The sequence below is a fragment of the Typopeltis vanoorti genome, chromosome 25, assembly GCF_054136105.1.
Source record: "Typopeltis vanoorti isolate ZY-2024b chromosome 25, IOZ_Tvanoo_1.0, whole genome shotgun sequence".
Taxonomy (NCBI): Eukaryota; Metazoa; Arthropoda; class Arachnida; order Uropygi; family Thelyphonidae; genus Typopeltis; species Typopeltis vanoorti.
Genome location: NC_143573.1, coordinates 62,991,354 through 63,016,914, shown reverse-complemented (window position 1 = coordinate 63,016,914; position 25,561 = coordinate 62,991,354). Strand labels below are relative to the sequence as shown.

General features: G+C 36.0%; 1 protein-coding gene across 1 annotated transcript in view; it reads left to right on the top strand.

The window, feature by feature from the left end:
- Positions 1-9,049: 9,049 nt before the first annotated feature.
- LOC150092792 (succinate dehydrogenase assembly factor 2, mitochondrial-like) overlaps positions 9,050-25,561 on the top strand; it is a 47,224-nt gene continuing 30,712 nt past the window's right edge. Inside the window, exon 1 of the mRNA XM_090414573.1 lies at positions 9,050-9,131. Within this exon, the coding sequence (XP_090270699.1) occupies positions 9,096-9,131 (36 nt within the window). The 5' untranslated portion in view covers positions 9,050-9,095. The remainder of the gene's footprint in view (positions 9,132-25,561) is intronic.

Genomic DNA, 25,561 nt, shown 5'->3' with positions numbered 1-25,561 from the left:
ATTATATTCTTATCTATCCATTCCTGAATTAAATATTTCACCAACTTTTCTCAGTACTTTTACCACCACTCTTGATATCTAAATGACCTAGAATTTGCTACTACAGACTTAGATCCTTCCTTTCGCAAAGGAATTCTTTTGCCCTCCACTGAACAATGGAAGCAAATCATTGAACAATGTTTTTTTTTCCATTGAACAAGGTTCACTTTATCATTGAACAATGTTTTTAAGGCCTACTTAGCTGACTCAGAGGAGGTAGCATTTACATCCACAGTACTAGGTCTGGCAAAGAAAGACCTAAGTTCAATTTTAGTCATAGAACCACAGGAACTTTTTTCTAAGACCTTCGTCCACTGGTTCCTAGTTACTCGATCTCTGGCACTGGAAAGCAGATTCTTCTCTGTTTTTTTCCCAGTAAATTCAAGAAAATTGGCTGTAGAACCTACTTTAGTTCAGACAATAAAATATTGCGCTAAGAATAACAAGATGACACCACTTGTTGCCATAATATTGTTATCCTTAATTGCTTAAATTTCAGACAATAACATATTATGTTGGGCATAACAAGATGGCGGCACTTGTTTTCATCATATTGTTATCCCTAGCCCCTTAAGTGGTGCTTAAAATTAATGATATCCTCTCACCTCATATCGCCTGAAGATTAATGAGATATCTTGCCAGTGTTCGTAGAAGAAAAACTTTTTTCGATTCGGTGGCATCGATGGGCTGGACCCTTTGATAAAGTTCTTTGAATCTTTATCAGCAGATGCATAGAAAAGCTATGGGACTGGGAAAGCTGCCAAGGATTCCAATCAGAGAATGTTTTTCTAAATGTTTCCCCTCAGTGGGCAAAAGTTAGATAGAGATAAATAGCCTCGCCTAGTCTCTTTGGAAACTAAATGACCTTTGCGGTTTCTTTCTTTATTTAAATTATTGATCAGGGTTTTTCAATGTAAGGTAACATTGGTTTCATACAGAGCTAGTAGAGCCGTTCCTTCTGAAAACTCCAATTTTCATTCCACAAAGCAGCCAAATCGACATCGGCCGCATAGCGTCAATTGCTTAGGTCATAAATCCAATACAAGCAAATAATCATAGACAAAAGTCGCGAAAATACCAAAGATAACAGCTCGAGTTTAAAAATAATAATAATAAAATACTTAACATTATTTAGGTATATGTATTCTGGATTTCTGATATAAAATATATACAGTACATTATTCTGGAAGCACAGCATTCTCCCTTCCCCCATTTTTTAAGGAAGTAAATGTACAAATCCAAGTTTTCATGTAAAATTAATAATAGAAAAAAGAAGAGAGTCACATTTATTGATTTTGAAAAAAAAAATGTTCAGGTATATATATATATATATATATATATAAACAAATCAGCTAACTCCTTTTTATTCCCGTAAAGGGAGTAGCCCTATCTAACTTTTGGAGACTGAGTGAGCAGTTCAATCTCCACTGCGACCCAATCAGAGATAGATGGCCCCAGGCTATCACTAATTAAGCGGCACACAGTGAAGAGAGAGACTGCTCAGAATGTTCCGCCAACTCGTGGTCCGTAACCCTAACACAATATATTTAATGTCTGAAATAATGTAAGTTCTACGGTCGATTTTCTTGAGTTTACAGGACGAAAATCTCGAGTTTCCGGGAGAAAAATCCCGCTTGCCCATGCCAGAGATCGACTAACTCCGGAACCTGTCGAAAAAAGGCTTAGAAAAATTTCATCTAGTCGCCGACTAGATTCGAAAGCAAGTCTTCCTTCGTGCGGTCAAGTGCTGTGGTATGCAAACAATACATCCACTGAGCTACACAGGCTATTTATTTAGTTAACATATTGCAAGGACAAATAATTATTATTATTCTTATTATTATTACATGACACATCCAGGGAATCCAAGAGATTCATCGAAGGAGGGAACCTCCTCTACAACTCCGTTTTCACCATTCAATCCACTAACTACAATGAACCACAACTACCATCATCTACACGAACGCCATCTACCACCCACTACCATCACCACCACTGGTATTTTCACAGACAATCACAAACATACATGCCCACGGCGGGATTCGAACTCACAGGTTTTTGGCTGGAGAGTAAATACACTAACCACTCAGCAAATTCTAAGACTGAACTGTCCAATCGGCCTCCAAAAGTTAGACAAGGCTAAAATTGCCTCGCCTACTCCGTATATGGGAATAAAAGGAGTTAGCCGATTATTATTATGATGATTATTTATTTATTTATTATTTTATCCGTCAATCTATTTCTGCATGGGATCTTTTACCAACGTTTTCAAAATCTTCCTCATCACCTCAGAGATACTAATAGGTCGATAGTTAAACACATCTTTGCACAGTCCTTGTGCAATGGTATTATCATAGATTCTTTCCTTTCCTGTGAATTATGCAGCCAGGTTATGATCATACTGTCATATATTCATCATAAATTCATTCACACACTTTCAGGTAATGTCCTTCCAGGTGCATGTACTGAATGCAATCACCCTACAAAAATTCCACTCCTATTGTCATTGTTCACTACACTTATATAAATTTACAGAAAGTGGTCTAATTACGAGTTTTGGTCGCTATCCCGTGACAAACTTTCGATTCGTCATGACTGAAGTTTCTGATTTTGCGAGATTAGATTTACCAACTTCTACAAACTCAATCATAGCATCTGTACTGGTGCTCTTAAATCTGAATTCGTATTCAGATTTAAGAGTAAATAATTTCGACTAATTAAATTTAGTCGAAATTTAATTTCATAAACATTATATATTATTCACTTATATTTGGTCCTTCTCATGAGTTTCCTCCATCCTCCTTGAAATTCTAACAACCAACAGTGTTCAAAGTAAGAGAAGTTTGAGCAGTGCTTTATGGGTCAATCAGTTATTTTTAGATTAGTCCAAACAAAACGTTACTTTTCTTGATCTTATCAAACAACCACTAATTTTAAATAAATTTAATTTTAAATGACTTCAAGTTATATTGAAAAGAAAATCAGCATTGCAAGTAGACTCATTATTGAACCCGGTTAGTATTTCCAAGTCAGGAAAAATTATTCACCCCCAGAATTTCAGTTCTGATCAGAAGAAATGTAAAAAAACAATTTCACTCATTTCAGTAGGAATATCAGAAGCCACTAATATACTCCATTGGAAAGTTAAACAATGAGCATCAGCCCCGGAAGAGTCAGGAACATTCTGAGAACAAAACTTAATGGATTGAACACAATTCGAGCAATGAACTCCTGGGATATACCAATGATATGATACAGAGCTTGCATAATAGACTGGGAAAAAAAAGAAGACCTGGACAAATTGGACCTTGTCATGCATTACTTAATCGAAGTGATGCTAACCGGATGTATCTACCAAAAAGAAGAGGTGCTTCGAGCCTTCCTTTGAAATGAAATAAATGCTTCATTTCACGAGGACTTCTAAAAGCGATAGGAAATAAATTCGAAATAAAATAAACCCTTGCATAATCAGTTTCTGAGACACTGAGAGGAAAAATTGACGCGACCAAGATATGGCAATGGCTAAAATATGGGTATATTAAAAAAGGAATCAGAAGGATTTATTCTAACCGCTCAAGATAATCATTACAAACTAATGCAAATTAAAGCGAAAGTAAGAACATCAGTATTAATTGCAAATGCAGATTACGCGAACAGAAAGATGAAACTGTAAACATCTGATCAGTGCCCATAAAAGAATAGCCAAAACTGGATGGAGATGGTTGGCTAACAGGTTCCTGTAGCGTTCAACATTCAATGTTTGTGGGATGATAACCAACCGACCTAGGACCTGCCAGGTAAAAGCTCCTCAGATCATAACACCACTTCCTCTAGCCTGTTGAAATCCAACCATGCAACCAGGGGAAATGGCTTTATGCTGTTTATGTCAAATGCGAACCCTGCTATTAGCATGGTACAACAAGAAACGGGACTCATCACTCCAGATAACTTTCTTCCATCTGTCGAGGGTACATTGCCGACATTTCATGGCCCATGTGAGGTATTGTTTGCGATGTTTGGCCGTCATCATGGGTACCCTTGTTTGTCTCCGGCTGTGGAACCTCAGGCGAAGCAAGGTATGGCTCATAGCGCATGTGGAAATGGATTGAACTGGCCTTCTGTTGTTCTGGTGGGTGAGCTGTGTGTCTATTGCACATCGTTGCTGAGATACCAGTCGTGCCACCCTCCACATTTCTAGGATCAACCACGTGTGGCTGACCAATGTGAGGTCTTCTACTGGATGTCTGTTAATGGTTAATCTAATCCTGGCAGCTGTCCTCCGTGTTCCAATTATCTGCCCGCGGTCAAATTGGCTTACATCGCCACGTTTCCCCATTATTGGCAAACGTTTACTGATTACGTGCAGAGGATAGGTGTGTCCATTTATAGTAGCCTCATGTGACGTTGATATCACGTGTTATGTTATCGTGCCGATTATGTAAATTTGGGGGATGGTGCTCCAATTGCAAAGCTAGCTCAGTGTACTTGGAATTTTTGATCCCTCCAGTGCCAGTGGGACCAATTTCTGCTCTATCTCTCTTTCTCAATTTCTCTCTATCTTTCTTTCTCTTCTCCCTCACATGCATAAACATGTTACTGTCATAACATAAACAAAATAAAAAACGGACTTCATAACATCATTATTTTCCTCTGTCTGCAGCTAAGATGATGAAGACAAATCATGTTTTAATATACCAAAAACAGCCCACTGTGTGGTGATAAAAATACCCATAAATACAGAAACTTACCATCTTCACTGGATAAGGCTTCATCTTGGCGGCTTATGGATAAACTGTCAGTATATGTGTACGAAATCTGTTCAAAAAGTATCCTGATTTGATATACTGTATATTTCGATGTTAGATGTGCCTTCGTTGAACGTTTATGCGGATTAGTTTAGGTCATCAGTTGTTGACTGTTATGTGGTATAAGTCTGAGGTGGCCGGTCAACCAAATAAAGTTGAAATATTATGATTTTTTGATAATATATTAATGCATTTTTATGGAATTGTATTAATTTCGTAAACGAAAGCTCTGTTCCTCATATGTGACTAAGAAAATATAAAAACTGAATCATCGTGTGCCCATGGGTCCGATGTCGATTGGTGTCTGATGTTTGTTTCACCATTCGTTGCCATTTCTGTCCGTCCATTCCAAGTGACTAAAATCCTGCATATCCATAATAATAATTATGGATGTAGTGTACTCTTTTCGCGCCACTTCCTCACATTATCTAACCACTCTCCTTTTGGCGCCGTCATCTTTTATCTATACCTTCCATTGTACCAAGCATCAAGGTTTCGATCTTTCTACTGTTCTCCATTCTGCAGATCTGTTCAAAAAACTTTAGTTTCCTTGGAATTATTTTCTGTATTAAATTCTATTTGCACTTTACTTTGCTGTACAATTCTTCATTTGTTACCTTTCACACTAATCCAGTTCGTAAGCCGATATTCGTCTCGCAGAGTCTTTGACCATTACCCATGTCCCACATTCATGAAGAGCGCTTGTGAATACGCATGTTTCAGCAATTTCAGCTTTAAGGAGGCTCACTGATTTTTTTCTTTTTTTTCATATCTTGTCCATTGCATCTAGATTTACTTTCGCTTTTGTTATATGAGATGTTATCTCTTTTTTACAGTCTAAATCTTATGTCGTGTGGCACCCAAGTAAGCGAAGTTTCTAATCCCTTACAGTTCGTGTCCCTGGACTTTTATTTGCTTTTTCATACTCTTTGGTACAATAATATTATTATTTTTAGTTTTTTCAACTTTCATTATCAACCCGTGTCTTTTTTTCTTTCTCTCCCTCTAACTTCAGCACTGTTCTGTCTAGCTCCTCTTCAGCTTCTTTAATAATGACTTAGTCATCGGCCAATTGTAAATTATTTATTTTTGTACCCTGAATTAAAATTTCCCTTATATCATCCTTTATGACATCCATTATTCTTTCCAAAAGTAAAACAATATCTGTTCATCGTAGAATTTATTAATGGCATCATACTGTTCCACAAGATATTAGTTAAATTAAATATTATTTAATATAATATTATAAATTTTATTATTTTATTTTTTTTATAATATAATTTTTTATTATAATATTTTATTATAATATAATAAAAGAAAGAATAAATTAAATATAGTTTATATTTTAATATTTTGGGTGTAGGGGACAGAGGCGTCAAGAAAGCAGGGCTGCCACTCCTTGGGATTTTCCCCAAGATCTAGGGAATTTAGCCGCTACCTAGGGATCTAGGAATTTTTAATAAAAAACTCCCAAAATCTGGGGAAATTTAACAAAAGTTTGAATTTTAATATTTTTGTCATATTTTACTATTATAGTCACGATTTTTTTTTTTTTTGATAAATCTGATAAATAAACCGTTTTTGCTCTATTCTGGTTTCGTTTTCCCTTTCTTTTCACACAGGTTTTACATCGTTACATACATATAGCGCAACCTCTTGCAGTGTTATCGTAGAGATCCTTGTGCTTGTACAGTGTTTGACAAATTGTTTAAATTATCAATATTTTTACTTATTTTCATATCTATGGTACTTCCAATCCAACCATATGGAGCCATCAAAGAAAAAACAGAAGTGGTATTCCCAAGCATTTAAAGAAGATTGGTTAAAATATCCTGAATTAAAAGATTGGCAGCAGCAAAACGTGAACAGCAAAAATACCAGTTACTGTAAGTGTTGTAATATTACATTTAAAAACGCAAACAAGTCTGTGCTAATAAAGCATAAAGATTCAGCCAAACATAACAGTAATTATCAGTCTGCTAAGTCGACAGCTGTTATTACTCAATTTCTTAATAAGGAAGCGTCAACAGAGGATAAACAATTAGCCAGGAGTGAGTTAATAATTGCTAGCTTCTTTTCTGAGCATAACGTCCCATTTTCTCATGTTGATCATTTTGTAAAGATGTGTAAACGCGCATTTCCGGATAGCCAAATTGCAGGAAAGTTGGCAATGAAAAAAAAAAAACTTTCTTATGTTATTCAGGATGGAATATCATTCCATGAAAAGCCTCAACTTACCGAGATATGCAAGAATCAAAAATTTTCAATTATAATAGATGAGAGTACAGATATCTTCGTCACTCAACTCTTGGCTGTTGTTGTTGTTGTACGGTATTTTGATACAGATAAAAAAGTTATAGCTGATGCATTACTAGACATAGTATGTGTAGAGAACGGAAGTGCTAAAAGTCTTTACAATGCTGTCAAAACTCTTCTGCTGGATCATGGTATTTCTCTTAGCAATATCATTGGATTTGGTAGTTATATCTGTTCCTCCATCATGGGCGTTAACGGTGGATTTCAGAAACTGTTGAAAGATGACGTCCCATCTGTTTTTGTGATATGTTGCGTTTGTCATTCATTTGCTCTATGCGCTAGACATGCAGTCGGTGTTTTATCCTCATACTTAGAAGCTTTTCTAAAGGATTTAACCTGATACTTTTCTCTCGCAATGCTAAGCGGCAAAAAGATTTTGTACTCATTCAAGAAGCTACTGATATAGCTATACATAAAATTCCCAAACTTGCTCAAACCAGGTGGCTGTCGAGGGAAAAAGTGGTATCAACTATTTTAGAACAGTATGATGCATTAGTTCTATACTTTCAAAATGAATCAAGGACAGATAAAATTGACAAAGCCAAGAAAATTTATGATGCACTTACTGACCTTGGAACCAGACCAATGCTTTTTTTTTTCCTTCAGTGTATTCTTGAAAAAGTATATCTCAAATTACTTAGTTGCTTCATTAAAGATGAGATTTTAAGAACAGCTAAATTATCAGAAATTGATCCAAGAAACCAAAACAACTATAAAAATGTCAATGATATTTACTTCTGTGGTAGAAAATGGCGCACTTAATTAGAAATCCTCTCGAAGATAACTCGATTTTGTTGAGATTTAAAAATGATTGTTTAAAGGCTCTTGTGGAACTTAGTTCGCAAATAAAGAAAAGATTCGTCTTCGAAGAAGACAGCATTGTTGCAAAATTACGAATCATGGACCCAAAAGTTGCTAGTGACCCTAGCCAGTCACCATCTACCATTATTCCTCTTGTTTCTCAATTCCCCTCACTTGTTGATGATATTAGGTTAAATCAAATAGATGATGAAGTTATCGTCTCGTAGCATCAGATCTACCAATTCCTAAAGATATTGGCATTCATTGACTGACATAAACGATGGCATGAATAATAATAAATATGGTTTACTGTCATATTTTATGACAAATCTTACTATTCTGCCTCATTCATCTGCATGTGTTGAGTGAATTTTTCTCCCAAGTGAATTGTATAAAAACAAAATTAGCTAATTCATTAAAAACATAAACTGTGAGAGACAGAATCCTAGCAAAGCAGTGCTTAGCGAGACAAAATGCAACGTGTATTTCTTGGAAGCCACCGAAAACATTAATCAAGGAATTGGAAAGTTACACAGTTCATAATAGATATAAAAATCGACTTAATACCGCAAAGTAGCAAAGGGAATGTGATCAATTACCAGAAGATATTGGCGAAGAAGAAGAGGGAGGATATGTCAATTAAAGTAAGTTAAGCATGTATTCTTCGTATAATATAAACTTATAATTTTTTTTTAATGAAAGTATACTTTGTTATAGGAAAAGGGAAAGAGAGAATTAATAAAAAAAATGAGCCAATTTTTAAGTCATTTTTCTGGTTAGTTAGTAGGTAACTATTTAAATGTCAATTTTTTTGTATTTTATATTATGCTTTTAATTTATGTGTAATGTTTTAATTAAACCATGCAGAATTATAAATTAATAAAGGCATAGTTTGAGTTTTTTTGCATATTTAAGAGCATATTTCGGATGTCTTAAATGTTTTTAGTGTATACTTGGACGCATATTTTGCACTTTTTTACGACCTAAAAATCCGAGCCCTAGTTATTACTACCTGGGGAATATTTCCCTAATCTGGGGAATTTGTGAGGTCTAATCTGGGGAATTTCGAAAAATGTGAGTGGCAGCCCTGCAAGAAAGTCAAGTTTTACCACTAGGTTTTTGGTCAATGTGTTTATGTTCTTGAACATGCTTCGATATAAAAATATCAAAGTTAGTATTCTATTTATTTTGAAAGAGAGCAATTAAGAATATGTTATGTCAGCATAACAAATATTGGCGGAATTAAATGCAGTATTTCTTTCAAAAAAACGTTTCGTTGCTGTAAAATGTGTATGCTTTAATCAAGAGGATGCTATATTGTGATACGTTATTAAATAATCTTCATATAATATATATCTTTGGATTATAATTTACATTTTATATTCCTTATATCAAACAATAGCTGGAGGGAAGTATTAGGCTATTTGGTGATTACGTTCAGTCTCTCAGCTCGTTACATTGGAGATGAAAAGTTTCTTTAGCAAGACATATTAAGATTCTTATATAATATTTCCCTCTGCTTTTGAATAGAGAGGAAATATATTATTATTATTTATTATTGCGTGACACCTCCAGGGAGTCCATAGACTCATCGAGGGAGGTCACTTGCTCTACATGAATATCATATGAAACATTCCTAAACCGACAGTAAACATATCAGTGCAAAACACATGGTCTGTAAGTAGTAATTTTACATACCATGTGTTTGAATACTTAATTTAAATAATAGTAATGAACATCATAGCGCCTCTGCTACTAATGGCTCACCAAAAGTTAAGCAAGGTTGAGCGTGGTTAGTAGTTGGAAGGGGTTCAATTCTTTGATGCTGTTGGCATACTCTTCCTCGATGAGTCTTTGGACGCCCTGGAGGTGTCACATAATAATAATAAGTCTACAGGAAGAGCAGTAAATGTACCTAGATATAATGTGATCTATAGGACAAGTAGTAGTAAAAGCACATAAGTGGAAAATACTCTAAAACTACTGCTTTTATTATAACTTTTAATATTGGCATAACTAATAAGTAAGTGATTTGAGTGGTATTTAACAATGAATAAGAGAGCTTAGAAAAAAAAAAGTCATCAGTGGCAGAATATTGGGTGAAGCAGATTTCTCTTATGAATTAGAAAAATGAATTTCATTAGTGGCCTGGGAGACCAACTTTGCTGTGGACAAAGGAGACCACCATGCATAAGCAAATATACTGTAACTTGATATTAGCCCTAGAAGATTGAAAACAGCTCAAGCATAATTCTCAGTAATATTACAATAATAATTCTCATTAAATTAATAATATGTTCATTATTGGAAAGGACTAGATGTCAAGCAGAGAGGAGTAGGTTTCCTTATAAACAAAAGCATTGCAAAGGTTACTAAATATACAGGAATATCAGATCAGATAGCATATATCATAGTACAAACATCAGAACAGAAAATTATTAAAATAATACAGATATATGAACCTACCAGCAGTTATGAAGTTGAATTCTTTAAAAGTAGTATCATATACTGTACAGCAGGATCCTACAGCCTACACAATAGTGTTCAGAGATTTTAATGCATGATGGAAAAAAAAAGAAAAAGAAATTGAAAAGTGTTTATGGAAAAATTGAATAGGAGAACAAAATGAAAGAGAAAATGTGGTAATATGGTATCAAACTTTTTGATGAGGAACCAGGTTGAATGCCATGAGCATTGCAAGAAAAGACCAAACCAAAAATAGATTGGTCCAAATGGATAAACAGAAAGGTGAAATAGATTATATTTTATCATCTCATGTAAGAATGTTTAAAGATGTGCCAGTCATCAATCAAATAGACATAGGAAGTGATCACACAATAGTTAGAGGAAAAATAACAATACAAGAAAAAAAAAATACAAGTTGAAGCAGAACAAAACAAAATATATCAGGATAAGTAATGGCACATTCATAAGTAATAAAAAAATTATATTAAGAAGAAATTGTAAAAAATTTATACAGTCAAAGAAATAACATGAATAAAATGAAAAATTCATAAATATATATAAATTAAAGATATCAAGAAATTATATATTTGGTTTTATCCAAGAGTGAGCAAACAAAGTTTGTGCCTGAAGTATTTTCAGGACTGGGGCAACTTGTATAAAGAAGCAAAGACTTCACATCACTTGCCTTACTATCCCATAATGCAAAGCCTATCTCCTTGTGGACACATATAATGCTATGCATTATGGGAAGGGTTACTTCCCAGATCGGTTTCAACCTTTATTGAGGTCTCTTTGGTGGGAGGCAGACCCAGAGGTGATACTAAGGACGAATAACATTTCTGGCTAGATGGGTGAAGCAAAATTGCTTTTCGTATTCTCCTTTGTCTGAAATGAAAACTTTGAATGGAGTGTTTATGAGCCACATGCTCGCCCAGTGAGGGCAGTGAAATTAGCTGTGTTCAGCTGTACTTAAGATATATTTTGGCCTTTTATATTTGTAGCTTTCTGCTCATATTTGTAGCTTTCTGCTTCATTATATTCCGAAGCTTCCTTGATCAACGGGTTTGGGTGGTTGCTATTCTTGGTAAAGAACTTCACTGCTAGATCTAGAAGGGAAGATGTAAGGAATGTTGACTTCTCTCTGGATCTGGGTGTTTCTGATAAACCAAGGGGCATCCAGAATCATTCTCAGGCACTTATTCTGCAATTTGTGTAGTTTTAGAATATTTGTATTTGTGGTGTGGTTCCATGTGTGGGACGCATAAGTGATGACCGGCTGAACCACCATCTTGTAAATTGTTAATTTTGTTTGTGTATCCAATTTGCTTTGTCTATTGATTATAGGGTAGAGTTGGGCTATGACCTTGGATGTCTTTGAGGTAATGTGTCTTATATGATTGCTGAATAGAAGTTTTCTATCCAGGATCACTCCGAGATATTTGACTTCGCTCTGCCACGGAATCTTAACTCCCAAAAGATGAATGTCCTCCATATTGTGGATTTTCTTCCTTGTAAACAGTATGGCTGAACTCTTCTGTGGGTTAACTTGGATCCTCCATTCCGCCAACCATCTCTCTAATATATGTATACTGGTTTGCAATCTTCTAGTTGCCAGTTTTGGGCTCAGAGATCTTGCCATTAATGCAGTATCATCTGCATATAATGCAGCGAATGTTGTTCTCGTGTTTAGAGGGATATCTGCTATGTAGATTGAGAACAGGAGAGGGGCCAGAAGAGAGCCCTGGGGTACTCCTGTGAAGACCCTACGTCTGGACGAAATCGATTCTCTGACCCTGACCTGCATATATCTGTCTTTCAGGTATGAGTGGAGTATTCGTATCAACTTGATTGGAAAGCCGAACTTTATGAGTTTGTAGAGAAGGCCTTGATGCCACACTTTGTCAAATGCCTTCTCTGCATCAATGAAGATGGCAGCAGTACTGATTTTCCAATTGAAACCTTTTGTGATGATTTCTACTAGCCTGTGGATTTGTTGAGCTGTACTATGGGCCTTGCAGAAGCCAAACTGCTCGTCAGGCAAAACTCCTAACCTATCCGTTTCTGCTTGGAGTCTTGTGAAGATCACTTTCTCTGTTACCTTTCTGAGGCTGGACAACAGGCTTATTAGTCTATGGCTTTCAGGAAGGTGAGGGTTTTTTCCTGGCTTCTTCAGTGGCACGATGGCGGCTGTTTTCCATGCAGTGGGAAAATACTGGCATCTGAAAATTGCATTGGTAATATTGACGAGGTGAACTATGGCCTTTCTTGGGAGTAGTTTTACTATTCGGTTAGTTATGCCATCAGGTCCTGGAGCTTTTTTATTATTTAGGTGTGTGACGATATTTATTACTTTAACTGATATTTATTACTTTAACCAGAGTAGTCGGAGTGATGTGATCAGAATTAACAGTATGCTGCCATAGTGTTGATCTAACATGCTGGTGAATTTTGTACATAACGTTAATATTAAGGTTTGCATAAGATGGATTGCATTGAGATTCAAGGTTATCTATCAGTGCTTCAGCTTTCTCTTCATCTTTGTGAACTTCTAGGGGTATGAGTTGCTTTTTGGTGCAGACGGAGTGATCTTCAGTCTTGATGTTAGCCAATTTGGATTCCCATTGGTCGTTTCTGTTTTTGGAGAGTCCTGGACCTGTCTGTTTAGGTTGTTCAATACTGTTTTGTCTTGTGGGGCTCTGGTATTGTGGTATCTCTTTCTGGCACTATTTTTTGCTCTGATTAGCTCCATGATTTTTTCTGGGATACGGTTGGTTGGGTGGAAGACAGTGGATTGTCTGACTGATTCTATTGCTTTCTGAATTTGTATGGTTAAGTTATTTACTGCTGTGTCAATCTGTTCCTTTTTACTGATATTGGGCACTGGACCAATATAATGTGGAAGAACCTTGGCTAACCTATTCCAAGGTATGAATGTGTGTGTGGAGAAGAGAATTGATCTGATGAACCTAGATTAAGCACTATGGGACTGTGGTCAGAAGATAATTCGTTAACTGTTTCCAATTTATATTGGTATTTTATATTTTTGGAAATGACGATGTCTAGCACATCTGAGCTACCTGATGGGCTGAAGTGAGTGGGCTCAGTGAGACCTGTCACCACTGCAGAGTTCAGCATTGGGTAGTTGAATAGTGTGTAGCCTCTGCCATTAATTGAAGAGCTGTGCCAAGCTGTGTGTTTTGAATTGAGGTCTCCTGCTATTATTATGGAATCATTTTGTCCAGATCAGTTGTTAACAGAGGAATGCTCGGGGGTATATATATATATATATATATATATATATATATATATATATAAGCAGCATAAATCTTGAGACTGCCAGCATTGCTGGTATGTAACTCTTAATATATATGTTAACCCATTAATATATATATATATATATATATATGGCTGTTATAATGGTTTGAGTGCCTTGGAGGAATCTCTTTCTGGAAGATGGTGAAGGGCTTGTCTTACTGAATTCCTGCAGCATGGTGGCAAGCGAGGCAGTTAGAACTGATGTTAGGTTGGAATCCTCTGGCTCGAGAGATGTGGGTAACTTAATGCTTGCAGCCTCAGCATATGTTTTGATAGTGGTTGTGGGTCGTGTTCCTTCCTGTGTGGTTGAAGGTGAGGTGTTTCGAACTGGGGGACGGCCCACTAGGTTGCTTATAGTGTCATTACGAGGAGGAGGAAGATTGGCTTTTGCTGACCCTTGATTTTTTGGATTGAAAAGTCATCCCTTGTAGTTGGCGGAGTGAGGTCCTCTGCAGTTTGCGCAGCAGGCAGGAGTAGTGCGTGGCTTGGAGCAGGTGCTGGTCTGGTGTCCCCCGCCGCACTTCAAGCACCTGTAGGCTGCCTTACATAATTTTTGGGCGTGCCCGAACCTTTGGCACCTATGACACTGTCCAGCTGATGCCCTCTTTCTAAGTGGCTCAGTAGTTATTTTGAATCCGCATACTACAGTTAGATCGTAGATTTGTTTCTGTGTGTTGCTTATTTCCACCAGCACCAAAGGCATTGGTCTTTTATCTGCTCTGAACATCCTGCTCACTTTTACTGTGGACAGGCCCTGTCTAGAGAGAGAGATCAGTGCTCACATCTTCAGGAGTGATACCTTCAGCTATCCCATGTAGAACCACTTTCAGGTTCTTTTCGCTGGGTAAAGTGAAGGTGTGGTATGGGATATTAGCATTGTCCATAAATCTGGTCATCTGTCTATCCTACTAGCTGTCCTACAGTAGGGAAAAGGAGTGTCACGAATTCACTTAGCCACAGATTGAAATTCTACCTTCCTAAATAAAACCATAAATCCACCACTGGTCCTCATTGCAGGTGGGGCCTGCCGGCCATTAGACCTCTTGCATGTTTCATGCAGAGGGGGAGACAGTAGGAAACAAACTGTATTCTGCACCAGTGCAATGTGCATTTCGTGAAAAACCTTGTAAACAAACTAATCAGGCTCAGTCTAAAATAATACATCCATTCACATCAAAAGCAGAATCCTTCCATTAGGTGATGCTAAGGTTGAAGTAATGCAGAAGTCATATTTTCATATATGAGTTGCCAAAAGGTGTCACACCTTATTATTAAATTACTTTGGATTACAAAAACTTGTTGGAAGTTTTTGCACTTGGTTATACTATTAATCAAAGATACCAAGAAATTATATACTTGGTTTAATCCTTTATCCAAGTGTAAGCAAAAAATGTTTGCACCTGAAGTATTTTGTTGATATTCATCTCTGTAACATCAACAACTGCAAATCACCACCTGGATGATACACCTTTGCAAAATGATCACTCAGCGATTCATCTATTTCTTTTGGTTCGGTTACCTTCCCACTATGAGCAATGTTTAAAGTCATTCTACCATAGTAATTTTTTTTCTCTTCATTGCTACATAACAAAAAATCTCTTTTGGGTTTACTTTAGCTGGTTTGGCCAATTCTCTCTCATAGAACAGTGGCTTGCACTCTCAAGCCATGGCACTGTTCCAAGATGTCTCTTAAGTCTCTTGTAATCACCAGCCTGATAGTTGAACATAAACTCCCTCTTGACAGAGACTTTCACGTCTGGCAACTTCCCAGAACAAGACAGTATGGTCACTCTTCCCAATTGGAAGTAGAGTGTCTACCTTGGTTAAGGATACATCTCCCCTGTCCTTTCTGTAACATGCTGTTTCATGTAATTATCCCTTAGCAACTGTATAAATCCCATTTCCATCTTGCCATGCTCCCTTTCTTCTCTCCAACTGATGTTCCCATAGTTAAAATCCCACATAATAATTGTTCGGCCTATGCTTATTGTGCTATTCCGCCAATACATAGCATCTTCTTGTGGGAACCCCCCCCCCCCCCTCCAGTCTATAGCAGCATCCAACAATGTATTTTTTCCTGTTTGCCTCTATCTCACACACTAGACAGCCTCAAATGACTCATCTCCCTCAGACCTAAAATCCTCTTTTACTTCTAATTTTGTTGGTTGTAATTCTGCAGCTATCATCAGCCATACCCCACTTCCTATCCTGTTTCTTCTATCCTTCCTGAAAATACAGTACTCTTTACATTTTATCCCTGTAATTATATCATTTTCAGTCAACTAGGTCTCAGTGATGCTTGTAATTTTTGGCCAAGTTGAGCTTACCAATGCCAAAAATTCCTCACCCTTATCCCTGATGTTTCTTGCATTCGTGTACATGTCTTTCAACATCTCTTTGTACCCATAGTTACCCTTATGTAATGTCATTACCAACCTATTCAAATTGGAGACCTGTGAAATACATTCGCCATTGCATAATCATTATTGTACACATGCTCATATAGCACAGAAGTGGCCAGACACATTCTTGATTTCATCCTTCCTAATATCTCTAGTTTCCCTTGTTTTGCAATACATGCTCTCACTAAACAACACTTTCTCCAAACGTCTAACTCCAAATCAATCAAACGTAGTCTGTCGAGCACCTTTAAATGCCTTTTGTCCATCAAATTCACTCTTATACATCAATAAATTACACACCATTCCTTCTGCACAATCTTCTCATTGACTCATGGCACTTCTCAGTTCTCTCCTATATCATATCGAGGCAGCAGATGCACAATCTTACTTTTCATTTTTGCTTCCACCAACAACTTTTCATATCTTCTCTCATTGCATAGTTCTCACCTTTCAAATCATTGTGCCAGCTAAAACTCATTCACTTCATTCTTCTGCATACTTACAGTGTCACTAACATCCTTTATCTTCGCACCTGGAAAACATGCTTTCGTCACTTGTTCATTAAGTATAGCTCTTATCATCAAATCTCCATACAATATTATCTCTTTTCTCCCAGTTTCTCACACTTTTATACTTTTCCCGTTCCCTCTTTCTTTCATACTCCATTCTTATGTACCACATGCCAATCATTTCTCCAGTTGAATGATCACTCAGCAACTCAATTATTCCTTTTGGTCCAGTCACAAGTACAAATATCACTAAATAATTTTTAGTTTTCTTTTCATATTCTTTTAATTTTCAGTTCTTCCTGCTAGCAAAGAATGAGTACTGGCACCTTTTTTTTTTTTTTAAATATGCACTGGGTTTAAAACTGTAGTGGGCTAAAATCCTGAAGCTTTCGTAGAGATCAAATGGAACTTTTTTAAACCACTTCAGGTTCCCAGTAATCAGTTTGGTGGTCTCATTACTCTACTTTAGTTCTACTATTCTTATGATTATTATTATTACACAGGAATGAAGGAATCTCTGTTCTAAATCCAAAATCTTGTTGTAGGAAGCCCATACTAAACATTATTGATATAAAGCTTATCATTCCTTTCCTTAAACTCATTTACCAACAAAGCACTCTCTACTGCTTTTGTTAATCCATTCCGCTCATCTATTTCTCTTCAGGCATAAAATCTACTCCTTTCACTCTTCTTCTATGATCTCTTGTGCTTGTAAGCATCGAGAATTTGCCAACAAGAAGCAAAAGAACAAGCCGTCCTGTCCAAGGCTTGTTCTTTTGCTTCTTTCTGGTTAATTCCCTTCTTTTCTAATATTTCTTTAATTTCCTTTTGCTAACCTTTCCTGGACCTGCCTATGTTTCTTTTTCCTATTTTCTAGCTTTCATATATGGTTTTTGCTGTTCTTCCATTCGATTAAGGTGCCCATACCACCTCATTTGGGCTTGTGTTATGAATTGGTTCAGAGGTGCAACTTGAAGGCTGCCTTTTATAGTTTGATTTCTTATTCAGTCTAGTCTAGTTTTTTTGTGCCACCTTCCTAAGATATTTCATTTCAATTGTTTGTAGTTTATTTTTATTTCCTGTTATTAAACGCCAGGACTCGCAACTGTATGTTAATATTGGTACAAACACTGAATGGTACACTGCCATTTTGGTATTCTGGGTAACTTCTTTCTTGTCTAGGAGGGGGCCTTTCATTGCATAGAATAACTTTGTTCCCCCATTATCCTGTTGTTAATTTCTGTGTCTAGTCTACCATCTTCTTATATATATGATCCCAAGTATTCAAAGGAGTGAACTTGTTCCAGATGATGGTTCTCTATTTTTATTATGTGTTTTGGTTGGTTTTTGGGTATGATCATTGTTTTAGTTTTATTTATATTTATGGTCATATTCCTTTTCTTTGTTTCTTCATACCAAATGTTGATGTTGTACTGCAAATCTTGAGCTGTATTTTCTAGAATCACTACATCATCTGCAAAAGCCATGTGTGAAATCCTGGTTTCTTTCAGTTTCTGGTTAATGTTTTCGGAACTTTTTTTTTGTTTGGCATGCCTTTAAAATTTCATCCATTACTATAATGAAAAGAAGAGAGCTGAAGATACAGCCTTGCCTCACTCCTACATTTGTTTCAAATTCTTTTGATCTATTATTACAGGTTCTTACATAATTTCTATTACTTTTGTAGAGACTTTGTATGGCTGCTATTAAGTTATCTTGTATCTTGTATTTTCTTTAATGTTTACAATATTAAGTGTTTGGGAACTCAGTCAAAGGCCTTTTTGAAATTTATAAAACATGCATTTAGTTCTTTTCCATATTCCAATGTTTTCTCTGATATTTGTCTAAGACTGAAGATAAGATCCTGTGTGCTTCTATTTTTTTTGGAAAGCCATATTGCATTTTGTCCAGTGTATCCTCTATTTTGTTCCTAAGCCTCTCTTCTAAAATATGGGCATACAATTTTCCTGGAACGCTTAAAAGAGAAATCCCTCTATGGTTTTCACATTTATGGTTATCTCCTTTCTTAAATATAGGGATTATTATTGCTGCTTCCCAGTCTTTGGGAATAATTTTCTTTTTCCATATGACATTGAATAGGTGTAAAAGAAATTTTATGACTTTCATTCCTAAATTCTTTACCATTTCTGGTGTTATTTGGTCATGGCCTGCTGATTTGCCTGGTTTTCTTTTATTTATTGCTGCTAACAGTTCATTTGCATGAATTTCCTTACTTTGATCTTCTATTTTACTTGCATGTCTTGCTCTTAGGGTTCTATTTTTTTCCATGTCTTGTTCTTAGGGTTCTATTTTTTTCCATGTCCTGCATCTTCCAGTAATTCTTGGAAGTACTGTTTCCACCTTTCCATGATGTCTTCGGAATTTGTGAGTAACTTTCTATCCTTATTTTTGATAAATTTTATGGAGCATTCTTTCTCTCACCTCATTCTTTATAAAACATTATAGAAGAGTCTTTGGTTGCCTTTAAAAGTATGTCCAAAGTCTTCCCAGCATTTTCTTTTCTCTTCTTTCACTAAGGTTTTAACTTTATTTCTTTGGTTGTTGTATAGTTTGTAAAATTCGATCTTTTCTTTTTTTCACTACGCGTTATTCCCGCTTCCTATGCAGGGTCCACGTGAAAATTCAATGTAGCTTAAAAATACCAAAGCGCTTTACATTGATTTTTTACATAGGTCAAGTCTCATGAGAACTGTAAATAACAATTCTCATGAGAACTGTTAGTTACTTGTTTGTTTCTATGTATATTTTGCTAAATATTAATGTAGTTAACCCTATGGGAAATGACTGTATTAACATCAAAAACAAAGGCAATGCTTTTGCCACCGGAACTTTGTATAATAGCTCTATATGAGAGCACAAGAAAGTTGTTTACAGTTATATGTATGAGAAAGTTGTTTGCGTGCTCTGTGCATAACACCTTTAAAGTTAGCATCTAAGAGTGCTGCTAAGTTCAGACAAGTTTCTGCTGACCGGCAAGATAAAAAAAAAAAAGGGAGTGCTCAGAGGAGAACAAAGAGCGGGTTGAACTTAAAAGAAGATGAAAGAGTCATGCCGAATTCTTCAGGGTTTACTACCCTTAGTGCAAGGACCTGAGATCGCAAAATAAACTGAGCTGAGCATAAGGGGCTTCCAGTCGTTGGCAGAGGAGAGGCAGTCAGAACCAGAGCAGTGGCAGCAGAGAAAAGAGGAGAGGCAAGACCCCAGTTACTAAGCAGGAGAGTCCAAGTCCAGTTGCCAACAGAGGAGAGCCAAGATCCAAGTGTCGAGAGAGCAAAGGCGAAGCGCTGTTACCGAAGAGAACCAGCCAGCAGCAGTTACAGTCATCGGAAGTCGGCAGTTAGAAGTAGAAGTTCCCAAAGTAGGATCCAGAGGAGAATTTGCCCACATGCTGAAACCTCTTGCATGTGCTATTCGAGTACCGCAGATTGCAGTCCAAAAGCCTGCCAATATCCTGACGTGATACCGCTGAAGCAAGACACTCCTGAAAGAAGCCTAAAACTCCAGATGAAAGAAATGCCATAAAAACTTTAGTGCAAGACTCGTGATTGAATGTGCAACAGAGCCTCTGTAAGTTCCATCCCTTTTGTACATTTTCTCTTATAATCTAGGAGATAGGTTATATATGGACTGTTAAGAATTAGTTTAATATTAATAAGAAGTGTTCATAATAGAGTCAATTGGCATGTTAGAAGTTGATATTAAATTTGTAAAAATAACTTAGCAGAGTTAGCTAACCCCTTTGTGAGTAAACTAGAAGTTTAATAAGTTGAATTTGTAAGCAGAGAGTCAATAAAGAGATTATTTAGTGTTGAAATAAAAGGGTTCTAATTTTATGCTAAAGATTTTTATAGATGGGTAGAGAAAGCAATCTCCCTGTCGTTTGATTCATGTATATTTCATATTAATGTAAATAAATGTGTTTTAATTATTTGTTAAAAGAGTGCTGCCTGATCCTTTATTTTACAATGCTCTGTTTCTAAAAATAATCGGACTTGCAAGCGGGAAACAACTAAGGCATTAAAAGCGCAGTTTAATTACTTAAGAACCACGACTGTTTATGTAAACTTTGTTTAAGGAATTTACGCTAGTAAGAGAGAGAGAGAGAGAGATCTACCGGACATTTTATTGAGTCTTATGCCGAATATTGATATATTGGATGGCGCAGGCTTACAAATAAATTTTCCAGTGTTAATAGGCATATGACTAGTAAACACGGAAGGTGGATAAACATAGTACGCAGTAGAATAAGTAAGGAAGGTTACGAGAGAAAAGTGCACACTGCTAATTAGTAATAAAGAATAAAAGAAGATATTACAATAATGCAGCAGACAGCATTTTTATACAAGTTCTCTATCAACCTACAGCTTTGATGTTATATATCTCTTCCACATGCTTTTTCTTTTTAATTTCTTCTTTTAGTTCTTCAGTCCACCAGGGTGTTTTATATTTCTTCTGTTTATTATTTAATGTTACACCGCAAATTTCTTTGCTTGTTTCTAGAAGAAGTGTTTTGAACCTGTACCATAGGCTATCTACATCTTGGTCTTCATATATCTCTTTTTCTACTTCTTTCATCTTCTCTTCTATTTTACTTTTATACTCAATGGCTGTTTCTTCCTTCTTTAGTTTGTAGTTCTTTATCTTAACATTTATTCCCTTGCTACGTTTTCTACATTTTTCAACTTTTATTTTATGGACCATTTCCAATACTAATAAGTAGTGGTCACTGCCTATTTCAGGACCTCTATAAACTCTTGTGTTTTTTTTATACTTCCAGTATGATCTGCTTATGATGGCATAATCAATTATAGATTTTTCATTTCTACTGGGCTCTTCCCTAGTAAACTTATGGATTTCTTTATTCCTTTCACTTGCTTATCCTTGCTGAGCAGATCGTTACAAAACTTGTGGTGACCTTTTGTTCTCTCCTGTCCAGTCATGTACTCAATGATTTCTTTAGCATCTGCTTTATAAAATTCTTTAGTTATTTAAAGGTTTCTAACATATGCCTTCTTTTCTGTCTATAGCTAAAACCATCAGTTTGGCCTTATATGAAGCCTCTTATCAGTTTGGTCACTTGTTACTAATCCTCTTCACCATTTTCTCATTTCTAAGAAACCCAGGCAACTAAATCTGTGCACAGCAGTCTCAACATGGGTCAGATCAGAGCCTTATAAAGAGGGATAATAAATTCCGTATCCCTGCTCATCAGTGTATTTCTTAACATCCAGGTGAGCTATTTTGTCCACTTTTGCAATATGTCCTCTGAGCTTCAACTCTCTGTCCACTTTTATCAACAAATTCCTAGTCTAATCAGTCTTTTCCAGTCCAGATTTACTGTAGATTAACTCACAATTTTTAGTTATTAAAGCATCATACATTTTTATTTATTATATGTCTTCTCATTAAGCAATTTAATATTAATGTGAAATCAAGTTTTATGAATAGCATAATCACAAAATCCATGCAGTCACTTGTAGGTCTAGTTGACCAGTTTAAATTATTATTAAGTTTATTATTATATGGGCACCTCCTTAGTGTCTGAAGACTCATTGCAGGAAACCTAGACTATCCACACAATCTATCATACCTCTGCTTGATCCCATTAACAAAGCACTCACAACTGACTCTGGCAACCTATTCCATTCATTCACAACTCTCCAAGCAAAAAATCTACTCCTCACACCCTACTAACCACACCTTTATTCAACTTCCAGGTATTATTCCTTGTTCTGGCCCCTCTAGCCAAGTGCTGAAATATCAATCCCATAAAACCCTTTAAGTAATTTAAAGGTTTCTATCAAATCCCCCCTTTTTTTTTGCCTATCAACCAATTTCTGTAGTCCACATACCCTCAATCTATCCTCATGGGGAACATTCCACAGACCACTCACCATCTTGGTTGCTTAACTCTGAATCCTCTCCACCACTTCCACAATCCCAGGAGACCAGACCTGAACACAGTAATCCAGATGTGAGCGTATCAAAACCTTATAAAGTGAAATAACTTTTTTATCTCTACTTGTTAGTGTGTTCTTCAATAGCCAAGTAATCTTATTAGCTACCTTAGTGATATGTCCTCTAAACTTCAACTCTCTGTCTACCCCCCAAATGCCTAGCTTCATCTATTTCCTAGAGTACAGTGCCATTGGTGTGATACATAGTTTGTAATCTGTTTAATCCAAATTGCATAACTTTACATTTCTCTACATTATACTGAATATCTTTTATCATTATGGGCAAAAGATCATTATCTTTTGCCCGCACTGACAACTTATTTAAATCTTCCTGCATACTCTCTACTTCACCTTTATTAACTATTACACTACCTAATTTTGCATCATCAGCAACTGAATATTTCTTTTCAGGTTATTTCCAGTATCAATTATGTACAAACTAAACTGCAGTGGTCCCAGCACTGAACCTTATGGCACACCACTAGTCACCTTGATTTCACCACTTTTTTCCTTGATTCTGCCCCTTCACATACATACCACTTTTTGATATCTGTCCAGCAGCCATACTCTTATTCACTTAACCAGTGTCATATCCATCCCTCAAGTTGCTTTCATCCTTTATAAGTACTGATACATATTTTGTAGAATGAATGTCTTATTTAAAGAGCTTCATCATTTCCATGAAGAGGCCACTTTACAGCGTTTTTTTTTCTGTCTCATGCAGTCCCATCATAACCCATTAATTGCCTGAAGGTAATTGCCTTTTCATGATGCAAAGATTTACTAAATATTATTTTTATTATCTTAATAGAATTTCAATTAAACAGAAAATTAATCATAAAGTAACTCCAATTTGTTTTTGTGATATCATCCTTAATGGATGATCACTAATTCATTGATATCATTTTTCCTCTGCAGAATTCTTGAGATGCTGTTGAACAGTATATGGCATTATTTGTGAAAAGTGTTTGTTTGATTATAATGTATATTACACTTGTAAGAAATTGTATTTTTGTTTTCATCCTGTACTCAAGTATAAGCATAACTAAGTAACTTCACAACTAATCTACTTGTTTGTAGACACTCTTGATTTCACATCAGTTGCCTTAATATAGCATAATGCAAAAATATGGGAAAGGCCAATATCCAGAAATGGGTTTACTAAGGGAAGGTCATGTTTTAACAACTTGCTCACATTCAATAATTGGCCTTTATTGTCTTGTCTAACTTAGTGATAACACTAAGTTAGACAAGACAATAAACCATGATACACCATGATACTTTTGGATTTTGCTGAGGCTTTTGACAGAATACAGTAGGGATGACTGTTGCATAAATTGGATAACATGGGATTGGATTATAAACTATTGGCATGGATAAGAGGATGGCTGGCTGACAGATATCAAAAAGTCGTATATGGGGGGGGGTGAATCTGCAAGATTATGGGTAACCAGTGGTGTATCTCAAAGATCAGCCCTTGATTCAGTGTTATTCAGTCTATACATTAATAACATTGGGAAGGATTTGAGATGCAACATACAGCTATTTGTTGATGATGCAAAGATAAGGGTAATTAGAAGTACTGCTGATAAGCAGTACTTACCGAATGATTTGAATAGGCTGGAATTGTGGTCATGTGAAAATGGCTGTCAGTTCAGTGTTAATAAATGTGGGGTCATGCACTTTGGTGTGATTAGATATCCAGTGTCATATTATATTGGTGGGATTATGCTAAAAGAAACTGATCAGACCAGGGATTTTGGCGTTTTAGTAGATAGGAATTTGAAGTTCACTGGTCATATTGCAAAGATTGTAAATACAGTTCAGAGAATAATTGCAATGTTGAAATGAATTTTGACATGTAATGATAAGGAAGTCATTTTGCCTCTTTACACCACCTTGATAAGACCTCACTTGGACTATTGCATGCAGATCTGGTCTCCTGATTCTGATACAGAGGAGAGAGAGAGAGATTGTCAAAAATAATATCAGGATTGTTGAATTCTGATTATGAAGACAGAATTTGTATACTGCAGACACTAGCAAACAGGAGAAAGAGGTGGTGATATGATTGAGACTTACAAACTTCTGAAAGAGTTATACAGAATTTTAGTAGATGGAATTTTTCATTTAATGGAGGGTGGGGAAATGATGCAAGGACATTCTTGGAATCTGAGAATGAATGCTTTCAAGAAGGGCTGGATTTTTCTCTCATAGAGTGGTGCATGATTGGAATGGATTGCATTTGGTGTTGTGTGTGCAAGTAGTGTGAATGAATTCAAGAACAGGTATGACAGCTGGTGAGAATAGTATGGACTCCCTTGATGAGTTCCTGATTCCCTAGAGGTCTCTCTTAATAATAATAATATCTAGTTTTGACCTTTATTGAGGTGAAAAAGCTGTTTATCATAGATCTAGAGTATTATAAGGGTATAAGGGAACTTAATAGTATTAGGAGAAAGAAAAGATAGTAGTTAGAGAGAGAGAGAGGAAAAAAAAGGTCTGAACTCCTTTATATCATCATTACCTCTCTTAAGTGTTCTTTATACCATAAAGCATTATTATGAATAATTAACAGCACCTAAACCTTTCTATACATATAGCCAAAGGTTTTCCTTTTTCACCAGTTTCATGTAATGCTTATTAAAATAGTTTTATGAAAGATAGTGTAAAGATTGTGTTCATTGGTATTCATAACCTCTTAGTGAATGTGTAATTTTAGAGATGTGATAATTTGTTTTAAAATTTAGATTTCATATAAATCACATGGATCATGTTTTATATTGAATCATTGAAATGCTACTTTAAATAGTGCAGGAGACAGAAACAAAGTTTGAGAACAAGAAGAAGTCACATGAGGCCAAGTCTGGAGAATATGGTGGATGTGGAGCCAATTCGAACCTCAGTTCATGCAATTTTGCCATTGCAAC